The sequence below is a fragment of the Anas platyrhynchos genome, chromosome 3 (assembly GCF_047663525.1).
Source record: "Anas platyrhynchos isolate ZD024472 breed Pekin duck chromosome 3, IASCAAS_PekinDuck_T2T, whole genome shotgun sequence".
Lineage (NCBI taxonomy): Eukaryota > Metazoa > Chordata > Aves > Anseriformes > Anatidae > Anas > Anas platyrhynchos.
The window spans coordinates 11,266,204-11,283,529 of NC_092589.1; the positions used below are offsets into that span (position 1 = coordinate 11,266,204).

Genomic DNA, 17,326 nt, shown 5'->3' on the forward strand with positions numbered 1-17,326 from the left:
TGTGACTGGTGCAGATGTGGGTGGATGCAGCGACAGTGACAGATCTGCTACCCACCGGGGCAGCCTTCAGCCTGCTCTGGGGAGTTGTCACCGGGGCCCTTCTGAAACCGCACCCCTCAAGTTAGGGGAAAAGCTTCGTTCTGGAAGGAACAGTGAACTTCTGGGGGTGGTTATCACCTTTGCTTTTCCTAAAACACTGTATCTTGCTTATTTTGGATGTTGTAAATGCAGGCTTCTCGTATGTGTCTGTACTTTAACTTGACTTGAGGTAAAGGTGATCTTAGGGTGACTGGGTAACAGGAGGCATTCCTCACCCCTCGGCATGGCAAGGTAACAAAGGGCATGGTGGCGCAGTCCAGCAGTTTCCCACTTCCCAGCAAGTGCTTCCTGCATAGGCCAGGAGGAAGACTGGGATCCTAGAGCCAGGTGAGCTTTCCAGTGACAAACAGATGGGCAGGAGTTTGGGTGAAGAATGGGCAGCTGTGGAGGTCCTCAGAGTTTGTCACAAACTTGGCATTATTAGCAATATTTGTTCACTAGAAGCTTCCTTTACTAACCCTGTGAATTCTGTGCTCTGTGAGACCTGCAAAAGAGGAGTTCTGCACCCCTTTCATCAACGTTGCTTCTGAGGGTCTCTCTCCTATTAAGCCCAGGGACTCTGAAAACATTCTCTCTGTTTTTTTGGTGTTTTTTTTTAGGTTTACTTGTCTAATGCTATGCCTTGGAGCCCGTGTAATGCAGTGGGAGGGCTCCAGATGATTTTCAGTGGGAGTGCATCAGGCCTGTTAATAAGTGAAGCTCTGACTCTCTCTTGATTAGTTCTTTATCTTCAAATCATAATATTAAAAATCTGAGGGGGAAGACGAAAGATAATCTTTTTGTGGCTGTTTTTCAGTTAGCTTTCACACTGGCAGGTTAGGCAGCAATGAAAATATAAACTGCCTTCATCTGTCCCATCTGTTCTCATCCAGCCTGTCCCTGTACCCTGCGTGAGGCACTACGCACTGCATGTTCTTAGTTTTCAAGACCAAGGAATAAATGTTCTGGAGTGTTGCTCATCTGATGTTACAGGAGGCTAATGAAATATTGATCAGATGCTTCACCACATACGCAGCCAATAAAGGAGGAATTTGCAGTTGGAAGTACTTCATCCCGTCCGTATCTGGGAGGCTGCTCTCCTGAAGGTGCAGGCTCTCGGCAGCACTGAGGTATTGCTGCAGCTTTTAGAAACGGAGATAGAGGGGAGAGCACGTAATGGAAAGCAGCAGCGTCTCCGAGGCAGAGAGGGGGGAGTTGTGTGTTTCCTGTGGAAACATCTGTTTTTCAGAGCTGCTTGTTGAGTTCAGTGCTGCTTACTGTAAGGAAGGGTAATCTGCACAAAGAATGTCTAAGAGCATGAAACGCCCTGGTCCCAAGCAATGTAAGGCTGCTGAAATCCCTGAGGTCAAGCAGGGGGAATTCCTATACAAGAAATCAGTTGGTTCAGTTGGAATAAGCCTCATTCCTGTTCCCTTGCTTGGCCTTGCTCAGTTGTGGTTAAATGAGGAGAGCGAAAGATAATCATCTGATAATCTTGCTGTTGACAGGCAGGGGAATGGGTGGGAGCCCTGGCTTGTCCTTTTACTAAAGTCAGCTGCAGGGATGGGTCCAGCACTTGGGAAGAGAAATAAATGTTCCACAGCCTAGAAAAGGTCAACAAGGTGGCTGTTCCACCACCAGTTGCTGGCTGGAGAGGACCAGGAATTGTCCGTCTGTTTGCTCATTGTCTCCATGCTCCTGAGTCAGATGTCCAAATTGCCCACCATGAGAGAGAGAAAAACTTTTCTCAGTAATTAATTGCATCCATTAGGAAAGACATCCCAGGTGTAGCATGTGATTTCTGGTTCAGCCCCCCCAAATTACTATACTAGAGCCTTTGGTTTGATATGGGAGACCTGGCACAAGGGAAGCTAATGCTTCATGCTGCTGCCCTGTATCTACCATTGTCACCATAGCTGATCCCAGTTATTCTGGGATCTTCGCTCCTGTAGTTCTTGGATTTTGTGCCATGCCACAAACAAGTCAAATCTAAAACTATTTATGTGTAAACCAGAAATCTTTTCTACAGCAGGTAGAAGGAGACTGCTAATGAAGCCAGCGTGCTCAATTACTGTCGTATGTCACTGAAGTTTTCCTGTTCATATGAACAGATACTTTTTCCATCAGACCTTAACCCCTATAGTAGTATTAAAAACAGAACTCCGGGCTTAGTATGTTCTTCTTAAGCTACAGGTAGCTGCTGCATTCTGGTTCTTTTCACCCTGGTGTTTAGCCCTCTGACTACGTTTTAGGTTAGTATGTTGATTTATCCAGACATTAGATAAATAGATAGAGTTTATTTAGGATTGAATATTCAGTTGTAAATAGAACGTGCTACTTATTTTTCAAAGTCCATCACACATGGGCCTTGTTACAGATTTATCCCTAACACCTGAATAAGCACTGAACTGCAGTTAGCCAAGCTACTGTTTCATTGCTAAGAATAAGACTCCGTTACTCATTTAACAATAACTTTCCAAAGTCACTTAGCTACATTAAAAGTGTTTCAAGGTCTGTTGCTCATTCCCCATTTTTCCATCAGCCTCTTCCTATCACCTCTAATAAATTGCTATTTAGGCTCCTACACATAAGATGCTTTCATCTCTGCCATACTGATCCCAGGTATGCAGTTTCCCTGTAGGATATGCTCCATTTTGCCTCTGTCACGTCTCTAACACAGTAATTTGGTATTGTATTAGGAAAAGCCGCATTAAATTTTCTAGGCAATACCTAAAATAGCATAAGTTGCCCTGTTCTTTTTCCAAAAGAGAAATACAGTTACTAGACAACTGTGTGAATTTTAGTTGAGGCCCTACATGTTCTTCTGTACGAACAAGTGACAGTTCTGAGCAGGGAGACACTCCAAAGATCGTGTCAGTCGGTGTCATAACGTGATTTCTGGGGGCATTACGTGGAGCCATGGCTTTCGCAGTTAAAAAAATTTCCTAGCCTGAGTCACTAAATGATACCAATGCTGGCTATTTCAGCTTGACTTTACTCAGTGCGTAAGACAGAAAAAAATCCATCACAGCAGTTGGAAATAAAGCACATACAAGCACCAGTGCTTTTTCCTTTAGCCTTGCTACCATGTAACGTGCCTTGGGTGCAGGAGACACTAAAGCATCAACCATAGCATCTACAACTTCATTGCCATTAGGGCTTCCTTCGCTGACAATGCTGTTGAAAAAGTTTGCTCGCTCTTGAATGTACTCCTTGTTGTAAACTGCCTTTTCCTCTTCGCTGAGTTCATTCCAAATCTCTTCGGCACTGACTGGTGGCTGAATTTTGGTAGAGCGCGCATAGTTTCCTGGCTGAATAATAGAGACCTACAAGCAAAACGGAAAACTTACCAAAATGCAATCGGTCATTCTGAATTCAACTCAATACCATAAACAGTAAAACAGATCAAAAGCTTTCTGCAAACAGACTTCTTCCAGAAAATGTTGCTTTGTGGAAATTTTAACCTTGAAAACTTCACTGAAATCAAATATATTCCCGTGAAGCATTTACAGTTGCAGAGGTGCTTTATTCTGGCTTCCTCATTTCACTCTGGTATTCATGTTCTTGTTTTGACTACTCGGCACACCTTCACAGAATGCCCGAGTGCATCGCTGATTTGTATGGCACGCTTAGCAGTGTAAATGTTGTGACAATACTGAGGCAAAGCATTTCAGTGTGACTTTGATGTTTCCGAGGTGGAATACTTTGAATTTTTTACTCAGTGGCAAATCTTGCAAGTGGCAAATTTTTGCCCCAGTTTGGAACAAATGGGGATGTCAAAGAAACTTAGCAACTTCTGGGGAAAGAAGTGCTGTTTTCCCCGAGTGGGTGTAATTAAAAGGAAATAGGTATAGTTAATACAACCGGTACAAAGAGGGCCAAAGTTCTCACTCCAGTGAAGTCATTAGCAAATTTCCACAGATTTCTGTGCATGTAGACTTAAATCCAAAGTGCACAAAGCCTTTGCTGCTCAGCCTGTTTCCTTTGCATGTATTATTCTGCTGTTCTGCTGACTTCCAGGGAATTTCAGAGCAGGCTTGGCACTCACAGTGTGCACGCTTTTCCTGGAATACCTCAGCTAGCTGCTGGCTTGTTAAAACTGCTTGTGGATGTGCAAACAAAGCAAAGAATCTCCGTGGCATTTAACTGACCTGATTCCTAGAGACTATAACACAGTGGGAAGAAGAACGGTGCTGAGCCATGTAAGAGACTTGGGGATCCGACAGACATTCTTTGGAAATCTGTGTTAATTTCAAACCTTGATGCCCCCAGTCTGCCTTCCAGCCCATCTACCAGAGGCTGGGGCACCATCACCGATACGTGCTGGGGCCACATGCAGACAGTGGGAGGGGTGCAGCACACACAGTGGGGAACGCCTGAGAGTGCCTCAGGCAGGCTGGCCATGGGGCATCTTGCAGAGCCCTCACTTTAGGTGCTCTTTTCAGCAGTGTTCTGTATTAACCAAGCTAATCCCAATAGAAAACTTCCCACATTCACTTTAAAGAAAGGCTTTGAACACTTTTTGGAGTTGTCTAGAAGAGATTATGCTTTCTTTTTTTTTTTTTTTTTTTTTTTTCCCTGATTTTCTGTAGGGTTTTGCTAGTGGAAAACACGCTTTGTTTCCTGTAGGCAGCCAGCTTGCCTGGCCAGAGTTCAGTGGGACAGAGCCGTGGCTCCATCTGTCCCTTGCCACCCCTGGGCCACCACCTCCTGGCAGGAAGATGGGAGCAGCAGGGCAGGGGAAGGGAGCAAAGTGAAGAGGAAGCGTGTGTTCTGCAGGCTCTCTGCAGGGTAGGTCCCACAGCAAAGGCCAGCCAGTGTCTTGCACACTGTGAGAAACAGAAAAATAACTTTCATAGATATTCTGGAAATGTTTGTCAGTCTGAGCTACCATATTGTGTGCTAGGGTTATTCTGGGGGTGGGAACAGTAAAAATCCTAAAACACCACAGTAGTTAACCTGTTAAACTAAGCTCTTCCATCCATTTGAGATTATCCTCAGCTAATCGATTCAAATCCTCATCGTGCTGTGTGGTATTAGCATGTGTGAAATCACTTGCGTTTTATATCATGTTATATTTATCCAAGAGGGGCACTTAATAGAGGCATAGCAGCAATTCCTTCCAACACAAAGCTTACGAACACTGCTCTAAGTCTGTGCATGTAAAAAGTACACCAATGCAAACCCTCCAGGGAGGGCTTTCAGTGTTTCAGAAGTGTTTCAGCAGTGGAGTGATTCCAAGGAAAAAGCCTAGTGAAGCTACTTAGTGATCTAAGCTTCAGGTTTGACTATCAGGTAGAGCACTAAGAGCACTCTTACAGCCTCTTAGGTGAAGAGAATAAAAAATTACTGTGCGTGAATACTGCCTCTTGCAGCGTAGCTGTTCCCAGAAAAAAAAAAAAAAAAAAAAAAAAAGAGCTTTTAAGCACTGATGTGAGAGAAAAGAGAGAGAAAAAAAAAAACTTAAGGTAGGTGACAAGCCTTCCTTCTTGCTGAATGGTGCTCACACCTGGGCTCTTTGCTCCTGCAGCTACTCTGGAAAAGTTTCAGTTGTTTCATATTATTACAGGCTCTTCACAGAGCATGGCACGGCTCAGGCAGGCCTGTCTCAGAAAGTTTTTCCACTATAGAGGATGTGGAGAAAAGGCAGAAGTTGCAAAGTTGTCACAGAGATGGTCTTCCCTCCACCTAAATTTCCACCCCCCCTCCATTGTTCAGTATTGGTAGAAGCTACTTGCTTCCTTCCCACAAAACAATGCATTTCAGCTCTGGAGGAAGATTCAGGAGTGAAACTTGTCTCTTTCTCATACAAAAACCAAGACTTGAAATAGCAGGAGGTGTCACCGAACAGCTGCTTACTGCATCACTCACCTGAACACCAAACTTCTTCATTTCCAGTCTTAAGGCATCACAAAATTTTTCAATAGCTGCCTTGGTCATAGAATAAATGCCATTTCCCAAAGAAAAATAGGCAATAATGCTGGACATGAAGACAATACGTCCTGGAAAGAAAACAGTGCAAATAAGTTTTCACTCTCAGTCTTTCAAACAGAATTGATGTACTGCAGTCTTCTGAACTGGTAGCAATGTGGTATTTAGCATGTTGCTATTTTACTGTGCAAGATGCCAAAGCTGGGCTGTGTAAATGTGCAGTCCCAGCAAAACAGTTCACTCAGCTCTGTAAAGCAGAGAAATTCATGCAAAAAAAAAAATCCATCTAGTGACAGATGCTGGACTAGACAAAGCATAACACATTCCCAATGTGCTGCTTATTCCTTCTGAGCCAATTGACTCAGATGACAGAAGATGAAAGAGATGGAAGCAAAGCATTCCTTTAAAATCTTTACACTGAAAAATAGTAATAAAAGACTAGTAATAGGAGAAGAACTGCAGAGGAGAGAAGCAGATGATTTTCCTTTTGGTGGCTACATGCCTGTGAACACCATTTTTTCTGTGCTAATGATGTCTCTGTGCTGAGTCCTGGCTTACAGCTGGGCATATAAAGTCCTGATCAGATTGCGCAGCGATAAGCTTCACCAGAGAAAGGTGACTTGACAAAGTGTGTGCAGCCTTACCCTGCCATGCTGTGACTTCCCTTTGTATCTCTTGCCAAGCGCCTGCATTCGTTAAGCAGCAGAGATTTTTGATTTGAGGCATGGGCTACGGTCTGTTTCCATTGTTTACTTGTCAGTTTCCATCAGACAGTCATACCACAGAGTAAGAGATGTGTGAATGTGGTGTATATATTTATATCTAATACATACAAATACTGGAGGTGAGAGAGAGCGTCCTGGTAGCTGACCACTGCGAAAACGCAGCGCCATTCCTACTGCTGCCACAGATGCAGAAAACGTCTGGGTTCCAGACCTAACCAAATGGTGTGGGGCTACCAAAAGGGTATGGTGGGAGTGCAGTGAAAACTGTCATTCTGAATTAGGTTCCCTGGCTTCCTACACAGCATCTGGGCTACGTCTTGTATGTGACGGTGGGAGAGGGACGACCAGCTCGCTGATCGAGGTGCTGCATCAGCTGGCCTCACCATCTGGGAAGGCTATGGGGGATGGTGCTCCTCTCCGAGTTAGATGCGTGGTCCTAGGTTGGAGGGAAATACCCCCCATACGAGAACCAATAACCCTGAAGCTTTTCTTGGAACAGTCGCCCATCCTGAAATGGCAGCCAGCCACTTCCACAGGGACACGGCTGCTGGGTAAGAGGCAGTAGGATGACCGCTGCCTCCTCTTCCCACTTGCTAAGCAATGTGGGGCGTGTACCCAGGAGGTGGGACACATCGTTTAACTTCTCTCTTTACCTCAGGTAACTGAAACCTGGCTTTCCCAGGAGAATACTAGGAGTTATCAAAGAGTTTTAGGGCATCACAGAGTTCTAGCATTTAGTAGGACATCACAGAAAGAAAGTGCTATCTTCTCACATAATAGCCACATAATACGTCTGCTGTTTCCCATTGGGGACATTCTTTTACAAAAACACATCCAGCTTGCAGTATTTAAAGGCTTCTTTTTTCTTGCATCAAAATATCAGCCAAAGGCAACCAAGCAGGAAGAAGCAAGGTAGTGAAAACGAGGATCCTTTCATCTTACCAGCGTCGTGTGTATCAGTGACCTCTGGGGACTCCAGACGAGAGCTAGCCCCTACCGGGCTCGATGCTGTGCACGCACAGTGGAACAAATCCTTGCCTTAAAGAGCTTACAACTTAAACAGACAAGCTAAGCAAAAGGGGGAGAAAGGAAAAGGGTATCTTTGTTTCCCAGATACAGGGGGGGACAAGTAAGGAACAAACTGCAAAGCAACTGAGGCATGCTGCAGTGCTGCAGAGAGCTATTTGAACCATTTCTGATCAGAAGAAAGGGCAAAGCACATGCATACAGCGCTTCATGCAAACACATTTATCCCATTTGCTACCCATGTGTCTCTGTATGGCACTGGTTCACATACTTGGAGTTTCCTGCCCTAGGCCATAGGATCTTGCTAGGCCTGGAACTGGCAGCGGGATGGCTCTAGTTTACCTCTGTAGGATCATCCTTCATCTTCTAATTGACACACAGTAAAACAGTGAGGCCTAAATAAAAAAGTTAAACAGGAGTTTATTGGATCTTTTTTTTTTTTTTTTCCTGATTGGCAGTGCTTACAGAGCCTTGCCTGAGCTTCACAACCTGCTGTAAGCATTTCTTTTTCTCTCTGTTTTGAGTCAAATACTGAGACAATTCCTTGTTGGCAAATAGTGGGGGTTTTATATATCGCAAAGCCAGAATCTTTAAGGGTTATTTTCTCCTTATGACTTTACCCTCTTTTCAGGATCAAGTTGCTCTTTCAGGCCACGCAGAAGGAAGCTGTCATTTCAGTTCAACGAGAGACAATTAAGGCTTCTTTTATAGGTGCTACATTACCCTGATTATAGTAAGCTAATTATTCCACAACTCTAAATAACAGTGGATTAGCATTACCCTTGTATTTCCTTAGAAGGGGAAGAAATGCCAGGGTTGTCCTGATGCTCCCAAGAAGATTCACATCTGTAAATTTTTCGTATTTTTCCATAGACAGCCATCCTGTCTCACCAAACGTTGATATTCCTGCATTGTTCACAAGCCCCCAAAAACCTAAAGAAGAGAAACATCTTAGCAAGCATCTTTTACAGAAAACACAACCATGAGTGATCTGAAGCCTTGAAAGCAATTTTTCAGTTGCATTATTTTTGTCTTTTCTACTGATAAGCACAGGCATGTTATGTTTAATGAAGGAATGTAATTCTGGCCATTAGCTGGACAATATAAGTCTCAGTGCTATTTAATAATCACTCACTTTATAGTCTTCTTAAGTTATTTATGAATAACATGATCTGGGAGACTACTTATTACTGCCAATGTGGTGTATCATGCTATTTTAATTACTTGAATCCCACTGTGTGCTACGAGCAGCTTTGTGAAAATTACGTTAAGCAGTCTAAAGGCTAAGGGGTAATATTTTCAAAGTGCCTGACTAATTTAGGAGCCTACATCTTGGCTTCTTTTCCAGGAGGTTGAGCATCAATTCCTTCTGAAATCAGCCACAGTCGGGTACATGGGCACAGCACCGGGTAACGTAACCAAGGTCGGCAGCTCTAGCATTTTCTGGATTTTGTGCCTTGGCTAGCTCTATTCCCCAGGCAACAAAAGGGCTTGGCACGAGGAGCCCAGCCCCTGAAACGCAGGAAGATTTCAGCATTTTCAAGCAGATCTTTACAGGCAGAGGAGCTTGTTCTGACCCAACTCTGCTCCGAGCCCTTTAGCCCAAAGCCACAGGTGGTTTCACGTGAGCACTGCACAGAGCCCTGGCTGTTGGACGTGCTTGGTGTCAGAGTGTGGCAGTGCTGGCAGTTTGGAGCTGACACTCTGCCTAAATGCTGATGAAGCCGTGCTGACTTTTCTGGCCCACAGAGCCCATAGCTGCAGGTGCATGGTAAAGCATTGACACGGTGCTTCTGGAAACACTGCTGTTTCTGTTCTCAAATCCTGACTATGGGGATTTCTAGGTGAGCAGCGGGATAATTAAGAAATACATGGAGTGGCCTGAGAAATAGCTAAGTTTACTATTATAAGAGGTGTTGTGCATGTCTGTTTGAGGCAAATGACTGTTTTCTGATGCCTTCCACAGGACCTCCAGGTCTAGGTTTCTGGTGAGGCAGTGGATAACAGTGCCTCTCTTCCTTCCCCTGGCCAGAGAGTCTGTGTGTGATGTCTCCTGTACCCATGGGGGCAAAGATGCTTGCAGGAAGCCTTTGGTCACCCTGGAGAAGATGCTGCAGAACCCCTTGGGCTGACCTCTTTTCTTTCTGAGCTTCTCTGACAAAGCTCCTGTGATGGCTTCACTGTATCATGGTTCTTCCAGAGCCCTGCCAAGAAATGCTAATACAGGAATTCATTCACAGAAATAGTTAAAGCTGAAATGGACAATTTTATAGAATTAGTCTGTAAAACAGAGCTCTGTAAGATCTCCTAACATATATATACTGCTTGTGTATACTACTACAAGAGACCCCTCTTTCCCCTGCCGTTGCCCTGTTGTTCCAGGCCTTCCAATCATTCTTTGGCTTTATTTCCCCATCTTAAAATGGAAGCAGCACCCTGGAACTGATCCCCTTGTAAAATGCTGCAAGATCAATGGATTAGCATCCTCTGAAAGAGCCAATTATCAGTAGCTGTACTTGCGATTATGATCTGATCTGCAGATGGACTGAGTAGCTGCATACCCCATCTGTTTCCACTTAAGGGTGCAGGTATCTGTACTCAGGTTTATTTTTAAATAAGCTAGCTCTAACACAACACAATCTAAGGCCTGACAGCATGGCCAAAGCTGTTCCTTGATCTTCTGAGCTTTACCTTTTCTAATTCAAAAAAGTCATCTTGCTTTTGCTACTGTATCCTGCACAGTGCAGCGAGAACGCTTGCTCCACGTACCCCAGGATTCATTAGGACTTCAGAAATATGGCCATTGGACTTGAAGAGATTGATTTTCTTCCTCTTTCTCTGAACTATGAAATGCAGAATTTGGTTTGCAAGGCAAAAGTTTTCTCTTCAGCCACTTGCCAGCTTTCTCTTGTGCACTTCAAGGACTGGAGGTTGTTAGTGCTGAGGCCAGCCCATGTGTACAAACAGGTAGGGGTCACAGAAAAAAGGCTCCTTCTTTCTTTGCAGTGGCCAGATCAAAAGTCAAGAGAAGAAAAAGTGGCTTGAGTTAAACTGAAAGAGACTCTTTTGAGGAAAAGATTAAGTGAAACATAAAAAGAGCCTTTGGTTGGGGTCAGCTCAAAGCACTTTATTTGCCCTCAAGTGAAGCATACTGTTCCTCAGCAGAACATTTTAGCATCTCCAAAGGGGAAATTTTCTGAAGTTTTCTACAAATTTTTCTGACACTACTGTGTATGAATCAATTTGCCAAATTCTACCCAAATAATGAGCAGTTCATTACTGCCACATACTGTTGTTTTTGTTTTGTTTTGTTTTTTCAGAAAATCTACTATCACATGAAAAACAACCTGTCCAGCTATGTAGTAAGGTTACTTAAATCAGCTTTAGTCCTCCTTCTTGAAACACTTGAGGTAAAAAATAATGCTATAAACCTGCCTGCAAAATATTTTGTATATTTGCTTAGACAAGTGCAGCTTGGGGAACCTGAGCAATACAGTACTTAGAGAGAAATTACCAAAAAGCCTGGCTCCCTGTTCCCCGGGTGCCTTATTCTGTACGGAGATTCCCAAGCACCACGTATCACACACACGTAATGCTTTGCTGAATCCTGCAGGGGAAGGGATCTCTGGTGGCAGTTGTCAGGCATGATTTCCAGCCTAGGGACTGGTCAGATGCAGGAGGATTTCCTGTGTTCATGTTAACAACAGGATCCCTGGGAAAAATCCAGAGGCAATCTGCAATACGGAAATGTAATGGCCATAAGAAAGCTCAAGGAAGATCTGAAGATGTGTGCATCTAGTGAAAGCCTTCTGCTCTGGATGTCCTGACATCCAGATGTCCTTGGCAGAGCCTGATGGAGTCTTTCATACCCAGAGCCAGTCAATTCACTGCCTCCTAGAAGGACATGGCACAAGTGAGACTGAACAGCCCAAGGAAAGAGACATCACATTTTCTCAGAGTGCCCATGCACAGACACGGTAGGAAAAAGCAGCTGGTGTTTGATCTAGAAGGCAAAATTTGCTCAGACTGCCAAAACAGAACTCAGTCCAAGTAGCGGTTGGGAAGAGGGATGTCAGACTAGAGCAGGCAGGGAATAAATAAACTGGAAAGCAGAACTGGACGTCAAAGAGATTTTCACTGATCTCTGTGTTGGGAAAATGGATTCTGAGGACAAAGATTAAGAGAGATAGCAGGGGATCTAAAGAATCACTTTAGGAAACCTAACTTAAGATTAGTGAGGCTTTCAGGAGAACACTCGCTCTTGCATAACCTCCCAGATAATTTCCACGTCAGCGCATGTTGGCCAAAAAGCACATATCCAAAGTCTGTCTAGGCCCAAGAGGTGCCTGATGTTTTTCCAGAAACTCTTCAAGTTTTCTTCCTGTTCAAGTCAATCAAGCTGTGTGCTTGCAAGACACAGTTCTGTGTGCATTCACATTTCTGTGCAGGTGCCTGCACACAGGTAATACCTGAAGTCAGCCACAGTTTCTGAACTCGAATGTGTTTTTGATTTCACTGCTCTTTGGAGTTTCTTATCTAAACTGAGGCCACGCCAAAATGCCATCAAATGGTTTAACTGCTTTCTCACCGTTTCAGTACATCTTCAAATGCATTAGGTTGAAATGCATTGCATAAAGCCTGCAGGTGGCTGACGTTGTTTCTTTTTGACCACTTTTGGAATGACGCAGGAGTGGTTTAGTGATCCGAAGTTAGATTCCAGCACAGTGTGACATATTTAACATCTTTGGTACTTGAGTGAAACTGATTATAGTACAAGTGGCATAAAGAGAAGAGGGAACAGCCCCTAAAGAGATCCCAGTGGCTCTGGTGGCCGAAGCCTCTTTCTCAGTTTCTGCAGGGAGCCGCTGAGCAGAATTATCCTGAGCTGAGGGAGAGGTCGGAGAGGCAGAGCCAGAGCTGGTCAGCAGGACTTAGAGGCTGGCCCGGACATACAGACCCCGTCCAGTAACTTTTGTAATGGCAGATGCTTCCATAGCTTTTTAAGTAAGCTAACCCCTGATTTACTATCGGAGTAAATCATGCTGATTTACCTTTGACACAACCCACTGAATTTCTGCTTTGGTTTGAATGCTTTGCACAAAAACGAAGAGCAGATTTATAGCTGACAAATGCCTTCTTAAAGCAGTCTGCTGGGCTCATCACCTGCTCTTTTTCTCCCTTTTACAAGCGTCTGAACAGGTGCTCGATTTTTGTTGTGGTTGGTCTCATACTGTAGGCCCTGGCTGCTCTATGGTCCACTAGGGAAAATGCCCTAAGGTTTCAATTTGTTCAATCATTTCAATTGGTTCAGAATTCTCTTTCCAGTGTGTGTGGGGGGGAGGGGGAGGGTGGGGGAGGAGGTGGAATTAAAAATTTGAAAGAATCTTTGACCCAAATGTAAACAAATTACAATGACTGTCTTTACCAAATCAAATGGCTCATTTGAGAGTTAACCTTTAGTTGAATCATTAAATTGAAACTGTTCTCGTAAAGTTAAAATACCAAAGAAAACACATCTGTTTTCAGATATGCCAAGAGGGAACATCCCTACTGATTTTTTTTTTTTTGTATAAAGACCATAGAGTATCCTTACAGTTTCATTATGTTTGAGATAAAAATATTTATGCCTGTGTACTTTATAAATTATGAAGACAACTTGTGGCATTCACTCCATTAATACCAGGTATTAAAATAACTCCTTTGCACCTTCTTATTTAATAAACCTAGGAAGAAGACTACTTGATAATAGGGAGTTTCCCCAAATGGCATATGTTCTCTCGGGATCTATAAAATTATATTCTCCTTCTGTCTTTGCAGCATACCCTCACGATGTTGCGGCAGAAAAGCTGACCTCTGGAACAAGGTTTCCTAAGGACTGTGCGCTGTCTGCGTTTGCCCAGCACTGCGCTGAGGGCATAAGGGCCGGGCCGAAAGCCCCTCTCTGTGCACACAGTGCATGCACAGCATCCGCACTGCTGCACAGCTCACATCCTCTCCGGCCCCTCCACCGAGCCCTGATGTCTCTGGAGAGATTTGCCTTGCTCTGGAGGCATGTCCACATGCCTAGAAGCAGCAAGGACAGCCAGCAAGGTGTCCTGAACTTTGGACTCCAGAGTCTACACGCTAGCATGAGCATGGCCATTGCATAAGGCACCAGAGCCACAGGATAAATTATTTGTAACCCAGAGTTTGAGGCGATGCAGATCCTGTGCCCCCTCTGGCTCTAAAGGCTTTGTGAATCATCTGCACTGGCCCTACACCTTGGAAGGAGCCTGAGGAAGGCTCTGCCTCTTAATCAGATAAGGTCAAGATCAACCATAAATACACATCCTTAATGAGCAGCATGGAGGCTTCTTCTTACCTCACCTCTGATTTCAACCCCTTCCCAAGGTGCTAATGAACCAGGCAGAGAGTGGCCTTGTGTGTCATCCTCCCTCTGCATGCTTTATTCTCCGCTTGTATTCCCTGTGTGAGCAGGGACTGCTTGGTTGTAACTGAGGGAATTGCCTGATCTCAGTAAGTGTGCCTGAGCCGCGTGCGTCCCTCAGTATTACAGCGGGTGACGTTTGCCCTGATGTAAACATGGCCATTTTGCGCGTACCGCATCACATGCTCTCATTTAGGATGTAGGTTGCCTACACTTAGTGTGCAAGCTGAAATCTGTCCTTTCTCCTTGGTGAATGCTCCTCATAGGGTGCCAAACTGCCAGCTTTCCTTCCAAGCAACCCTTCCTTGGAGCAGCCTAACAAACCTCAAGTTGTACCGGGAGGCAAGCGGTGCAGCAGCTGCCCTCTCCATGGACTCATCCACTCCCTCACAAACCATGCCTAGGAAAGTGCCACCATCCCCACCACCCCCCATGCAGGCACACTTCTGGTTCTTTGCGGTGTTCCCTGGCGTTTCCCCCTGGTGCCAAGCCCAGGACGCGCCCCGCGGCTCTCCAAACCCTCTCCCTTCCCCGCCGCGCTGCGCTCAGCACCGCTGCGCGCACATCCCCAGCGCCCCGCTCCCCTCTGCCACCCTCCCGCAGCCCCGGCTCGGCTCGAGGGACCTCCTGCCGCTCACCTCTGTCGGGCAGGTGGCTCAGCACCAGCTCCTTGGCCGCCTGCACGTCGCGGCCGCAGGTGACATCCAGCCGCAGCACCCGCAGCCGCCCGGCCCCGGCGGCCGCCTCCCGCTGCAGCCGCTGCGCCCCGGCGCCGCCCGGGCAGAGGCAGCCGGCGAACACGGTGAAGCCGAGGCGATGAAGGCGCAGCGCCAGCAGGTGCCCGAAGCCGCTGTCGCAGCCGGTGATGAGCACGGCCCGGCCGGCAGGCTCCAGCCGCGACGCCCCTCGTCGTCCCAGCAGCAGCAGCAGCAGCAGGAGGAGGAGGAGGAGGAGGAGGGCTGTGACCCACATGCTGCCCCACCGCACCGTGTGGGTCCCAGGCGGCGGCCGGCAGAGGGTGCCCCCCCTTCAAGCACCGCCCTCGGTCCAGGCGGGGTCTCCGGGGGGTTCCTCCGCCGAGCTGCCCGCCCGCTGCCCAGGGGTGGTGGCTTCAGGTGACTCCTGGCCGCATCGCTAGGGCCAGAAGGGAGCTGGAGTTGCGCCGGAGCTCCCATGGGCAGTGCAAGGTGTCCTCCGAGTGTGTGTTGGCACTGCGGGAGATTTTGGCCCTAGGGCATGAAATGAAAGCATCTGAAGTGTTTCAGGATCCATGCGATCGGGATTTGTAATCCAGCTTCTTTCCTATGCTCTAGTTGGCCTGTTAAGTGAGTGGGGTTTGCTGTGGTACAGGTTTGTGTCTGCTGTGCTGTGTCAAAAGGTGCCTATAGGCACTGCTCGGCAGGGGCTCCCTTTCTGTTTCTGACAGTCCTGCTTTGCTGAGCAAAGATCCCCGAGTGCCAAAACTACAGGAGACATTTGGCTAGGCAGTGTGTTCTCTGCCCTTTCTTTCATCTGAGGAACTCTCCAAGCAGCTATCGGAAGGGAAGGTATGTCACATCTGCCTCCTCTGAGTAAAATGAAGTGCTTGAAAGAACCAGGTGCCTTTATCATTGACTGTGAGTTAAAGCTGGCCTGTAAAAAACACAGAGTCATTCATCGACACATAGACAGCATCAGAGGAAGCAGCTGGACTTAATACACACAGGGATATTCCTAGGCATTTGCCTAATTTGCATCCCTGTAGCTCCACAGTCAGCCTTGTTCTTGTTAGGAGCTTGTCTGTCAAACAGATACCACCTGTCTCTGGCCGTGGCAGGGGTGTTCCAGAGTTGGTGGAGCCGTGCTGGGCATGAGTGTCCAAAAATGGCACTTGTCCCTGGAGGCAGCCACATTTATGTTTGTGCTGGGATCCCTTTGTGCTGGCACAGCGAGTTTTGAATGAAGGAGAAACTGAGGAGTTTTTTTTTCTAAGGAGAAACTGAGTAATTATTGTTTAAGTCTCTTTTCCATGGGCCAAGACATTCACGTCTATTTATTGTATTTCACTGCTGATCGGCTGTCCAGGTCCTCAGTAGGCATGGCCTAATGGCACTTAACACCTGAAGTGGCTTGGAAAAGGAGGTTTTGCTTTGCAGCTGGGAGACGAAGCAGGGAATGGAATGATTAAACCCCAAAACCTGTCTTGCTACCTGTCCTCAGCAGCACCTAGTTGCTCATGCTCCATCACACTGGAAGATGCTGCCCTTTCTTAGCCTTCAAAAGACCTCTCGATGTTCTGCAACCCCGAGTCACAAAGCACTCTCTTTACATTTTAAAAATATTAGGCAACCCTCAAATCGTGAGTCGATACCCATCAGTCCTCCCCCCAGCTTCCCTGCCTGGTTGCCTCCTGCAGAAGAAGATGGGGAGGAACTCCAGCTTTGCCTCCTCCGTGCCTCCTGCCCGGCTCTCTTCTGCCTCCACCAGGCTCTGTTCTCTCAGCTTTCTTGTCCTGGTAATAACCTGAGGATCGCAGGCAGTGCCTAAAGCATTCTCCCAAAGAGCAAAAGGTGACCCTCCTAACCTCTCAATCTTATGCTGTCTCTACTCCAAATAAATTTCGAAAGATATTAAAAATGCGGCGCACAAATGTGGCATGCTCTCATCTGAGAGCAGGAGCAGCATGTTGTCAGAGCAACAGAATAATTTAGCCTGAAAGTTGAGGATGAGAACTGTAAAAACTTATCCTGCCCAGTTAGCAACAACTTCTTGACGACCCAGTCCAGTTAAGGAGGCCACGTAGGTCTCCAGTATGGACTCGTCGCAGCTTCTCGGTTAGTTGGAGTGCTTTTCTCTGGACGCATGTTACTCTGTGCATGCATGTGTTAATATGCAGGTTGAATTAATAACTCTGTGCTTTGTCTAGTATCCCAAATCCCATTTTCTTCTTTAGAACTCGTTTTAAGTAAAATCTTTATGATTTTATGCCTGTCTTAATATGCTCTACCTCCTGTGTAACTCAAGTCAGTTGTGGCTTTCCTGTTGCAAGTTTAAGGAAAGGTCCGGAGTTCAAGAAAAGAGGTGAGGAAGTGAAAGCTGCTGGAGGGTGGTACTGCTGGGGGGCTGAACAAGCCTGTGCCTAGATGCCTAGAGCATGGCC

General features: G+C 46.1%; 1 protein-coding gene across 1 annotated transcript; it reads right to left on the reverse strand.

The window, feature by feature from the left end:
- Window positions 1-2,355: 2,355 nt before the first annotated feature.
- On the reverse strand, window positions 2,356-17,266 carry LOC106017169 (D-beta-hydroxybutyrate dehydrogenase, mitochondrial). Its single transcript, XM_027453380.3, has 4 exons — window positions 14,826-17,266; window positions 8,541-8,693; window positions 5,950-6,080; window positions 2,356-3,404 (listed from the first exon to the last, which is right to left on the reverse strand). The coding sequence occupies exons 1-4, from the start codon at window positions 15,157-15,159 to the stop codon at window positions 3,057-3,059; spliced, it is 966 nt and encodes a 321-aa protein (XP_027309181.1). The 5' UTR covers window positions 15,160-17,266; the 3' UTR covers window positions 2,356-3,056.
- Window positions 17,267-17,326: the final 60 nt, after the last annotated feature.